Source organism: Canis aureus, chromosome 22 (assembly GCF_053574225.1).
Source record: "Canis aureus isolate CA01 chromosome 22, VMU_Caureus_v.1.0, whole genome shotgun sequence".
NCBI classification, from domain to species: Eukaryota; Metazoa; Chordata; class Mammalia; order Carnivora; family Canidae; genus Canis; species Canis aureus.
The window spans coordinates 24,590,539-24,602,887 of NC_135632.1; the positions used below are offsets into that span (position 1 = coordinate 24,590,539).

At 39.2% G+C, this 12,349-nt stretch overlaps 1 protein-coding gene across 1 annotated transcript in view; it reads left to right on the forward strand.

Annotated features, from left to right (window-relative positions):
- Window positions 1-12,349, forward strand: part of LOC144294247 (uncharacterized) — a 62,253-nt gene that overhangs the window by 9,767 nt on the left and 40,137 nt on the right. Inside the window, exons 4-6 of the mRNA XM_077866063.1 lie at window positions 10,027-10,088; window positions 10,867-10,939; window positions 11,907-11,951. Coding sequence (XP_077722189.1) covers window positions 10,027-10,088; window positions 10,867-10,939; window positions 11,907-11,951 — 180 coding nt within the window. The remainder of the gene's footprint in view (window positions 1-10,026; window positions 10,089-10,866; window positions 10,940-11,906; window positions 11,952-12,349) is intronic.

The window sequence follows — 12,349 nt, forward strand, 5'->3', positions numbered from 1 at the left end:
GAGAGGCAGAGACATAGGCAGAGGGAGAAGCAGGCTCCATGCACCGGGAGCCCGATGTGGGATTCGATCCCGGGTCTCCAGGATCGCGCCCTGGGCCAAAGGCAGGCGCCAAACCGCTGCGCCACCCAGGGATCCCTCACTGATAGTTAATACCATGCTGAATGATAAGCACCAGAGAAATCTTGCGAAAGTAGTTCGATGAGTAGAAATTTGAAGAAAACATTCATAATCTAATACTCCTGCACATCCCCTCCCCCATGAGCACTGAGCATAAAACCACCAGCTTCATACAGCAAAAGTGCAGCTCTTCCTGTCCCTGTGCTACTTAAATAAACTAAGTTGTACCATAAAATGTCTCAAGAATTGTTTCTTGACCATCTCACTCAATGATCTCACAACACTTAGAGCAAGACGCTGTTCAAGGACTTCTTGCATTACTAAGGATTATATAATGCTACTAGGCATAGGGCAGCTATAGTGAAAATGGCCAGTTAAGAATCTATGAAGCTTTAAATCATCATGACTATCCCCCTGACTTTGGCAATGGCTCTCCATCTTCCAAATGGCATACATGCTTGAGAAGGTACAAACCCTGTCAGCTTTGATTTTTGAAAATATGCATCACCAAGTGATCTACATCGATTGCATTGATGGTTCTCAAAAGTACCACCCAGGAACTTTTTAGAAGTACAAATTCTGTGGCACAACGGCAGACCTACTGAATTAGCAACTCTGGGGGTAGGGCCCTGCATTCTATCATTTTAACTAGTCCTTCGGGTGATTGAAGTGCTAAAATTTGAGCACTGATCTACAGGAAACTTAAAACTTTCATCTAAAAATATTTTGATCAGTAGTCCAGTAGTCCTCAACTCTGAAAAATAGTGTCAGGGTGTATATCAGTATTTTAAACCTTTTCCAGCATTTCTCAAAAAATGAATTAAATTCTTAAAATAATGTTCTTAAAGTTATAGGACTTTGATTTTCTTTGAGTAGATACCTGTTGGCCTAAAACGAGTTATTTTACGTGACCAGGGGAAATGACATCAAGACCATAAAGAGATCACATTTTTCCCCTCTTACATAACCCTGAGCTTCACGTTAGCATAGCCACAGTTTGGTATGGAGGAAAACAAAAATTAGAGGGGCATTGCACGGACAATGGAGCTATAGTTTTGTTTGCAGCTCTAAGTCAGTCTTTGTTTTCTTATTTCAGGTCAGGACCTTTGGAACAATGCGTCTTTGACCAGGTATATCAAGCTTTAGCAGCCTTGTTAGATGAAAGAATGGGGGGAAGCTTCATTAAATAGAAAATGCCATTCTATTGAAACAGTGTATTCCTTAGAGAAATAGTCTCAGCCTTTAAAAACAAAACATATTTTTAAGAAGCTGTATAACATTTCTGAGGCTATAACATTTCTTCTAAAGTACATTATATAGAAATTGTATGTTGGGGATAGAGCAAAAGGATCATATTTAAGACTAATGAAATAGGATTTTACACTATTCAATAAGTGTAAACACTTTGATTACAAACTATGCATTCCTATAGACCAAAATACTTCTGTTATATTCTTTATTTATCTTGAGATGTACTTACAGGCTATAGCCTAGTTTAGAGGTAAATATTATAATAGGGATAATGGTATAGGACACAATTATAAGGACTGCTTATTAAAGGCAGTTAATTGTAGAAGAAAGGAAGAAAAGTAAGATGAGTCAGGAGTTTCTACTAAGCAGATAGGGACACCTGGGTGGTGCAGTCCCCCATTAAGTGTCCAACTCTTGATTTCAGCTCAGATCATGATCTCAGGGTAGTGAGATCGAGCCCTGTGTTGGGTTCTGCACTGAGCATACAGTCTGCTTGAGATTCTCTCTCCCCCTCTGCCCATCTCCCTGCTCACACTCTCTTTCTCTCTCTCTCTCTCTCTCTCCCAAAATAAATAAATTAATCTTTAAAAAAAAAAAAAAGAGGAGGATATACATGAGAAAACTGGGCATTTGAATACATCACCAAGGAGCAAAATATAGCAAAGAAATCCAACATAGAGGTGATTTTATCCAGAGATAAGTTACAGTAACTACGTTATAATTGCAAATAACAGATGAGTTTGTAATAGCTTGATTACATCTTAATGAATTCTTAAAGACTTTCTTTAGTGCTATAATCTTTCTACTGTGTAGTCTTTAACAGCAATAACATGCTTTTGCTCTATGTGTGTTAACTGCCCTGCTTGGAAGGATAGTAAATGGTGTGTTTAATATTGATTACACCAATATAGGAATTTTAAGGTCTGTTGTATTTGGAAATCATTCCATTACAAGTAACAAGTCCTTTGCAAATATAAATGGGGGTATGGGTAGGGGACCTTTGAGATTTAGCAGTATTAGAACATCTCCATCTTCATAGTGCTATCTATTACAGAGCAAAATACACTGAAAGAACATCCTCTATCACAGAACGTCCTCTATCTTAATTTGGTGGAGTTGGGACCTCAAGCTCTTCAGAATAGGACCACATACAACATTACTTTTGAAGCCACCCTATAGCATGGACTCTTGTGTATTAGGTATGGTATAAATACCATTTTTGTGTTATACCATTCCTCTAGAGCTGGATTTTCTCAGAAACCAAGGCAACTTAAGTTTCAGGGCCATTCACTTACAGAGGCCCCTTTGAAAGTCCTTGAAGAGACTCTAGCAATGTTCTCATAGTCTTATGGTTTGATAAAATTTGCAAAGGATATTTTTGCTGCAATTAATTTCAGAGTTACTCTTTTTTTTTTTTTTTTTTTTTTTTAGAGTTACTCTTTTTGCTGACCTTTCCCCCTTCACACTTTTCCTATCAAGTAGCATTGGAGCACCCAAGGGCAAAATTTTGGATCTGGCTTACAAGAAGTTGAGATGGAGATATGTTTAGATTTCATTTGGATTTAGTGAGGTACACAAATATGGTTTGTAGTCCTATTTGTGTGCAATTAAGTTATTGCTGGCTGTCCTGGTAGGGAAAAGACATCCATGAATATTTCATTCTCTACTATTCTAAATTACAAGGCCTGGGATCCCTGGGTGGCTCAGTGGTTTAGCACCTGCCTTCGGCCCAGGGCGTGATCCTGGAGTCCCAGGATCTAGTCTCACATCAGGCTCCCTGCATGGACCTTGCTTCTCCCTCTGCCTATGTCTCTCTCTCTCTCTCTCTCTCTCTCTCTGTGTGTGTCTCTCATGAATAAATAAATAAAATCTTTTAAATAAATAAATAAATTACAAGGCCTGAAATCTTTATATATATAAATGCATCCACTGGTGCCTAGCACCTGAAGTATGTGGGTGGAGATAGCCAGAAGCTAGACTATGGAACTTTCATATACTGTTATAAAAAAAAAAAAAAAAAAACAAATATAAATTAACTATGTTAGAGTATCCAGATTTTTTTATTATCTCCTTAAAGAATGTGGATTGATTGTTAAAGAATCTGAAACCCAAAAATGTAGGAACAAAACATCTTAGGGTACACTAGTTAGTTGTTCAAAACACTTATTTTTCCAGATTTTGTGATCTCAAATTTAGCACCCAAATTTGTAATTTGTTGTGATTTCTTATTCTATTCTAATAGTCAACTTGTCTCTAATTTAATACTTATAATTTTATATTATTTTTCTTAGAAGTTCCCCCAAATTGAATGACTTTCAAGCCTCTGTTAAAAAAGGGACAGCAGGCCCAAAATGGAGTCATTTATGCTAAGTCCCATGCCACCAAACTGAGACATACTACCCAATTTAATTACAGTTTTAGCATCTCCCAGGAATGGCATCTTAGTCATCTGGAATCACTTGGTCAGCACTAGTGAAGTAGTCTGCCTGATAGACCCCTGCCATCCCCTGAAGGAAGATAAACTTGCTACAACCAATCTGCTTTTTTACTAATACAACTTCCTTATCTCTTTCCCTTGTTCCTGTAAAAGCCTTTCATTTTATATATCTTCTCAGATCTAGTTAGGATGATGCCCAATTTGTGAATTGTTGAATAAAGCCAGTAAGGTCTTTAAAATTTACTCAGTTGAATTTAGCTTTTTAACAAATTTGTTGGCAGCAGTGGGACCCAAAGGAAATTTCTGATGGATTTCTGGAACAGCAAGAAACACGGGCACTGGTATCCACAAACCCTTCAAGTACTCTTTCTCACCATTTCTGAAGGCTGTGGAAAAATTCTTCTCCATTCTAATCTCTGCTGTCTTTGTTTTTTGTTTTTTTTTAAGATTATATTTATTTATTTGAGAGAGAGCATGAGCAGTAAGGAGGAGGGGACGGAGGGGGAGAGAGAGGGACAAGCAGACTCCCTGCTGGGTGCAGAGCCCAATTTAGGATGCTCAACCAACTGATCCACCCAGGCTCCCCAGTGAACTCCTGCTGTCTTTGTATTGAACTCCATATCTAATTGGCTTTCTATTCTAGATCAGCAAGTCCGTTTAGACAGACAGAAAGCTCTAATAGAATGTCAGTTCTTAGCTCTTGGTTCAGTCCACAATTCCCAGTCCAGGGCTTAGCAGGTCAGTTTAAGCTGGAAGAATATTCTACTTAGAACTCAAGTCTTCAGGGATCCCTGGGTGGCGCAGCGGTTTGGCGCCTGCCTTTGGCCCAGGGCGTGATCCTGGAGACCCAGGATCGAATCCCACGTCGGGCTCCCAGTGCATGGAGCCTGCTTCTCCCTCTGCCTATGTCTCTGCCTCTCTCTCTTTCTCTCTCTCTCTCTCTGTGTGACTATCATAAATAAATAAAAATTAAAAAAAAAAAAAAAAAAAGAACTCAAGTCTTCAGCCCTTTGTTTGTCCACAGTTCCTCATTTGATTTGAATCCCAGTCCACAGTCCCATTTGTTGGGGTATGCTGGTTCCATCTTTTCCCCAGTCCCCAGTTCTGTTTTGGGAATTGCTGGGGGTACACACAAGGCCTTTTATTGGCCAGTCCACAGTAACATCTCTTTTGTTACTTTGGTGTGTTAATGTGATTGTTTTGTGTAGGTAAAGGCTATTGCTAAAGACAATATCAAAAGCCAAAAGCCACAAAGTTGGTAGGCATGAGTCAAGCACTTAAAAGCTTTTTGAATGCTCACCACTTAACTCTGAGACTCCTGAATTAGGATAAATTGGTCATGGAAGAGTTAGACTGACACTAGGTCCCCTGCCAACTTTAAGAAAATTTCTGTGTAATAAAGTACAACGTAAAACACCATACCTTCCCCAACCTAGCATCACATTTCTCTTAAGTATTAATTTGGTTCCCAGAGACCCAAAGTGTAGATAAAGAGATAGATCTTGGAATGCCTGGGTGGCTTGGGATGCCTGGATGCTCAGCGGTTGAGCATCTACCTTCAGCTCGGGGTGTGATCCTGGGATCTGGGATTGAGTCCCACATTGCAGTCCCTGCAGGGAGCCTGCTTCTCCCTCTGCCTATGTCTCCGCCTCTCTCTCTCTCTCTCTCTCTCTCTCTCTCTCTCTCTCTGTGTCTCATGAATAAATAAATAAAATCTTTTTAAAAAGAAAGAAAGAAATAGATCCTTAATTCCCAAAGAATTCAGTGTGCCATCTTCTAGCACACCTGCTTATTTTATGCCTAAGAACTGTGGTCCTGGAAACTGTAGATATCTACAAAAATAGCAAAGTCTTACTAAAAACAACCTAGAATTATAATGGCCATTCTGAGAACTACACCAATTAGATGAGATTGTTCATTTAAGAAGTGTACTTGAAAACAAGCGTTCCTAAATCAAATAAACAGAATTGAATACCTATTTTAATTGGCATGCAGAAGCCTCCAAAATGCTTCAAAATTCCAAAGTAGCTTCATTGAAAGATATGTTGCAAAAGGCTAATGTAAAATTAAAAATATAAGAGACACCCAAAACAAAAGACTTTAAGACTGACATAACTCCTATTGCTCCATCCATCCTCCTTTATTTGAGTATTCTTTCTAGTAATCATCTGTCTGAATTGTCTTTGCACTCTGAAGAGACTATAAGACTGTTAACAAAAGTCTACCAAAGCAGTGGTCTTACAGATGCCCCCATATCTACCTTTGAAGGTGGACCCCCATATCAGCTCTTCCAGGGTTGACAGGACTCTGAGGGATTTTCTGGTAAACTGCTATAATTTATAGTTTACAGTTTATAATTTACAAGTTCCTCTTAAACAGCCAAGGGAAACTAAAAACTGATGGAAAACCTTACCAAATTCTGGTAAACACTGGAACCTACAAATGGGATCCTGGTAAAAAGTTGGCAGAAACCAGCAAAGGGTGAGAATTTTTACCAGGGTCAGCTTTCCCAAATCTCTGTCTATAATGCCTGCTGGAAGGATGAAAATAAAGTTTCATGTTATCCCTTCCTTTCCAAATCCATATTCATTGTTTATTAATCTCATCTCTCTCAGGGACAGCCCTTATCTCCTTCTTTGTCTTGTTTTGTGTCCTGAGAGCTTCACTTGGTAACTGTCAGGTCAAGGACCCCAAAATACAGCCAAACAGGAATGTGGGTTATACTGTATTTGTGGTTAGATATGGCTAGACAGGGGATCCCTAGGTGGCTCAGCGGTTTAGCACCTGCCTTCCGCCCAGGGCGTGATCCTGCAGTCCCGGATCGAGTCCCACATGGGGCTCCCTGATGGGGCCTGCTTCTCCCTCTGTCTGTGTCTCTGCCTCTCTCTCTCTTTCTCTGTGTCTCTCATGAATAAATAAAATCTTTAAAAAAAGAAAAAAAAGATATGGCTAGACAGAAATGTGGGTTAAAGTCCATTCGTGGCTAGGGTCCTACCAAACTGCTGCCAGCCCTCAGAGAAATGATCTAAGTCTTTCTTTCTTTTGGCTGTCTTTGGGAGTGGCTTTGGACCTTGCCAGGATAATATCTTCTGTATCTTCTTTGAGGATGCCTCTTGCATACACAAAGGGGTTGTTTGATAATCTCAGGAATATTAACTCTTTGCCCCAGCTGAAAACTGAGAAGATATCTGAAAGGATTTTTTTCAGTTTCTCTGTGGTCAGAAATTGGCCAAATTGGAAGCTGATATTCAGACAGAGTCTGATAGAACTTTTTAAGTGCCTTTTCTAAGCTAAATGTACCCAAAGGGAAATAAACTTTCTGAAGTCTTTGTGAAAGGATTTATTAAAGCATTCCAAAACAAGGCTCTAAATCCAGAACGTAAGAATCTTTTTGATTTTCATCTAAGTTGAAGATCTCCCTGATATAAAGGAGCAAACTGAAGATAATGTAGTTGGATGAATGGTTCAGCCATTGATATCATTTGGCTACATTTAGGCTACAACCTAGTTCTTTGAGGAATTAAAAGCAACTATCCTTGTCTTGGCAAATTTTGGAAAACTAGAAATATAACTCTAGGAACAATTCAGCTTTACCAGATGAGTAGGGAAGGTCCTGGCAGGTCCAGGAACCTGAGGATATTTTGGGGACCTTGAGGAGAGAAGAATTCACCCAAACTATAGATACTGCCAGTAACATCTGATGGAGGATCTGTGGTTTGGCTTCTTGGCCTCAAGAGGTTTTAAGAGTTTAATTGGAGAGTTCTTATGTGAAATTCCAACAGAACATGCTTTAAAAGAGCATATACAATCCATTGCTATTCCTGCTGCATTTACGTAAATAATCAGACCAAATTTAGTGTAAACAGATTAGTCTTATTATGGTCATTTTTGTAAAAAATGAGAGTGATTGCAGGAGCGCCTGGGTGGCTCGGTTGAGTGTCCAACTCTTGATTTCAGCTTAGGTTGTGATCTTGGGATTGTGGGATCGAGCCTCTCATTGGACTTTTGCTCAGTGGGAAGTCTACTTGAGATTCTCTCTCTCCCTCTTCCTCTGCCCTTCCTTCCCACACTCTCCCTCAAATGAATAATTTTTTTTAATGAGGGTGATTGCAGAGAGAAAAATTATGCTTGTACCTCTGGGGTATTAGACCCTAATCCTGTTAATTGTCTTTAAAGTTTTATCATATACCTACAAACTGGACTGGATCCTGAATTCTTCTAGTTTCCTCAAATATCAAGCTATGATTCTCCAAACTGATTTTTTCAATTTTCTCCCATTTTTCTGAATCAGAATTACTAAGAACAAAGACTATCCTTGAATCTCCTTGGAAGGAAGTATATCAGGTCCTCCTCACTAGCCAGATGGCAGTCAAACTTCAGGGATTTGAACTTTGGGAACCACATCTCCTAATTAACCTGCTTCTTTACAAGACATGGGATCAAGAGGATCAAAAACATTTCCTTCCATTCCTCCCTCCCTCTCTGACCATCCTTTTCCTATTTTTTACACCAGGGAGTTCTTTGTGATTCTTTTGTCCACCTTTTGCCCATCGTAAATTTCTCCCTAATTTCCAATACCTCAGTTTCTATGGAACAAACTCAGCCCCCTCTCTGTCATGTCCATTTCCCTGTCTCTGGTTAACAATCCCAAACTTGGGAACTTGCATCCAGGATCTCTACAAAGAAAGGGGTAACCAGAGTAAGATTGCCTGTGTGGCCTACAGACCTTTAAATTTTATGGGCCTCCATGACTGTCACTTTTCCAGTCATGGGTCACAGACTCAAATGGAAATGACTAGGAAGCATTCATGATTCAAAATCAGCTTCCTTTAGTAGATCACTGTTCCCCTGGCTAGGAATAAGTGCCAATGAGACTATGATCAGGAACCTCTCCTTAATTCTTGGAGATATTGCAGAATCTCTTGCTAAAGCAATAGCTGTCCAACAAAAAATTCTTAGACTCTCTGACCGAGGTAGTTCTTGATAATAGAATAGCCTTTGATTATATTTTAGCTGAGCAAGTAGATGTCTGTGGCAAACATCAGCTGGAACACTCAGATTAACATTTCAGGGGAAGATGGAACTCAGCTACATAAGATCACTGAAGAAGCCACTTGGTTTAAGAAAGTGACTCCTTCAGGACATCTAGGTGGCCCAGTGGTTGAGTGTCTGCCTTCGGCTCTGGGCCTGATCCCAGGTCCCAGGATTGAGTCCCACGTCGGGCTCCCTGCATGGAGCCTGCTTCTCCCTCTGCCTGTGTCTCTGCCTCTCTCTGTGTGTCTCTCATGAATGAATAAATAAAATCTTCAAAAGAAAGAAAGAGAAGAAAGAAGAAAGAAAGAAAGAAAGAAAGAAAGAAAGAAAGAAAGAAAGAAAGAAAGAAAAAGAAAGAAAGAGAAAGAAAGAAAGAAAGAAAGAAAGAAAGAAAGAAAGAAAGAAAGAAAGAAAGAAAGAAAGAAAGAAAGAAAGAAAGAAAGAAAGAAAGAAAGAAACTCCTCCAATAGGGTCTTTCTTCAGCTTATGTGATTTTGATTGGTTTGAGTCTTGGGGAAACATGGCTCCAAAGTGAATTCCAGACATTGAGAATTCTCCTGCTTATAATAATCACAGTGGCCTTCTTGGTGTACTGTATTCCCTCCAAAGCTTTTAGTGCCTGTTCCCAGCCACTAGCCAACAAGCAAATGATTTCCCTAAGACTTGAACATCAGAAAAGGAACAAAGAGAATTGCCAACTTAGAAATGTGAACCTGAAGTCATGACCTGTGAATACCACAGGGATTCAGCAGAAAGATACCACGAACTGTAAATACCACAAAGAAGATGAGCAAAAATTGCAAGAACCTCAGAAAAGTAAGTAGGAGTGGCACTAATGCCTTTTGTTTGGATCACATTTCTAGTTAGGTTGAAAGTCTTGTCGAAGGTGGGGAATCATTAAGAAAGAGACAACAGTACCCAAATGGGATCACTTATGCTAAGCCCATGTCACCAAACTGAAACCTTTTTTTTTTTTTTTTTAATATTTTGTTTATTTATCCATGAGAGACACAGAGAGAGACAGAGAGAGGCAAAGGGAGAAGCAGGCTCCATGCAGGATGCCTGATGTGGGACTCAATCCCAGGTTTCCAGGATCACGCCCTGGGCTGAAGGCAACGCTAAACCACTGAGCCACCGAGGCTTCCCATCAAACTGAGACTTAATAGCCAACTTAATTACACTTTCAGCATCTCCCAGGAATAGAATCTTAAATCAGCCAATCTGGAATCATCTGGTCAGCACTTATGAGGTAGGTAATATGCCTGATAGACCCCTACTGTCCCCTAAACCAAGATGATCTTGTCACAACCAATCCACTTTTTACCAGCATAAGTTCCTCTGCTTTTTAATTTTTTACAGCTCTGCAGAGCTTTTATCTGCTAGATGGGATATTGCCCAATTCATGAATTAATGAATAAAGCCAACAAAGTCTTTAAAATTTACTCAGTTGAATTTTGTTTTTTAATACCTCTCAAAAACATGGATCTCTACCTAAGAGGATTTAAGTTGTCTTCCCTGCAGAATAGTTACAATGGTTTTATTTTTAACCTCTATATCCTCAGTAAATGAAATAAAATCTAATATCAAAGAAAGAAGGAAGAGAGGGAAGAGTGAGGGAAGGAAGAGGAGAAAGGGACCCATCTGGGGGAAGTATCTCACTATGAGTTAGTGAATCAGGATCTAGCGTCAGACAGACAAGCAAACCGGGAGCTAAAATCTTTTAACTGCTCTCACTTATGAGTATGTTCCAAGTTATCTCACTTCCTTAAACCTCAGTTCTCTCATCCATAAGGTTAAGGGATAATACCATTGATTTTGTAAAGTTACTATGAATATTAAATGACAATGTATGTAAAGAAACTTGCCAAGTTCCTGGCACATATTAGGCACTTAATAATAATGTAAAATTCCTTATTCTTGAGTACATAATCAAAGTTGAACATCTTCAAATAGCCTTACTAATATGCTGCCTTTAGGATGAGCAGGAAATAACTAATTCTAGCATTTTTTTTATGCTCTCTTCACAGCAAATTACAAACAGTACAACATACGTGGGAAGTTCATTTCTTTTTCTGTTAAAGCATGGAACTGTCGTACGAGGTGAGAAAATACGTCGTCTTCCATTCTGAACAAAAGTTAGCAAATAAAATGTTGCAGACAAACTGAGAAGTAGAATAGGATGGCAAATCTAGGAATGTGCATAAAAAGCTACATTGTAGTGCACAGAAAAGGGTTTTACTTTGAGTTAATGTGCATATTTCAAAGACAAAGTTTTGGTGTTTATCCATTTACTGGGTCCTGTGTTTCAGGGGCATCTTTACAGTAGATTAGGAAAGTGTGGGAACAGATAACAGGATTAGAAATAGCTCAAAAGTCAACACAGGGTCCAGGTATCTCGCAGACATGTCTAACATTTTATAAAAGTGATAGATGACCTATGATAATATGGACACAAAGGAGGGAACACCCTTAGAAGGGACCATAATAAGCATGAACTTGTCAGTCTTAAATTCAGGAAAAGGGAGTGGAAGATAAAAGGGGCTTGATATTAAGGAAAAGGAAAACAAAACAAAACAAAACAGTGGTTAAAATGCAACACAATAACCTGAAATCTCTCAGTGCTCCTATTCATCAGCAACTTCAAAGTATACTTAGTTATTTATCCTTATGCTGGAAGGGGTTTTAAAACCCATAAAACGATGGGTACAAGCACTTCATTGGTCACTCAGGTTCAGAAAATCTAGTCTCTGGTGCATAAGCTTTTCACCAGAGGTGTTTTTCTAGGTGTAGTCATAGTTCCTTTCTTTGAAAGAGGATTACATGCTACCTGAATTTCCAAAGACATTTGATTCTGTCTTCTTTGGCCTCAGATTCCAGAGAAACATGCACAGATTGTGGAGTATTTACCATTAACCAAATAAAACAAATGAATTTTAACTGATATACCTGTACCCTCTCTTTGTTCCTTAGGTATCCGAATTGTCCACCTTTCTATTGCTCGTTGCACTAGAATCTTGGGACTGGAAGAGATCTGATAAGATACTTAATCTTTTCTTTCCTGATGTAGAAAGCATCACTACAATATCCCCCAAGGAGATGCCTTCTGCAAAAGGTGGCCCATTCCTCTACCTTTCATTTTTTAGAAAGTTCATCCTTAGGATTGTATCACAACCTTTCTCTGAAAAATTTTTCCATTAGTTTGGCTGTTTCCTCTGGAACATTTCAAATGCACCTCCACTTTCTTCTACAAATTAATCCTATGGGTCTAGTGAAACACATAAGAAACAAATACATACAAAAACCAACTATGTCTTAAATTTCTTCCTCTCAAAAGCTAACATCCAAGATTCCTTCAAGCACTTCTGTGTCAGGATAACATTTATCATCCTCCTAATCCCTTCGCCGCTACTGACCATGACCCCATCCCATGAACCAATTCCACAGGCTTATATTCACAGTGCCTTCCATCTAACAGGGACTTTGCTAGTCATCCAGGACATACGGGGGATC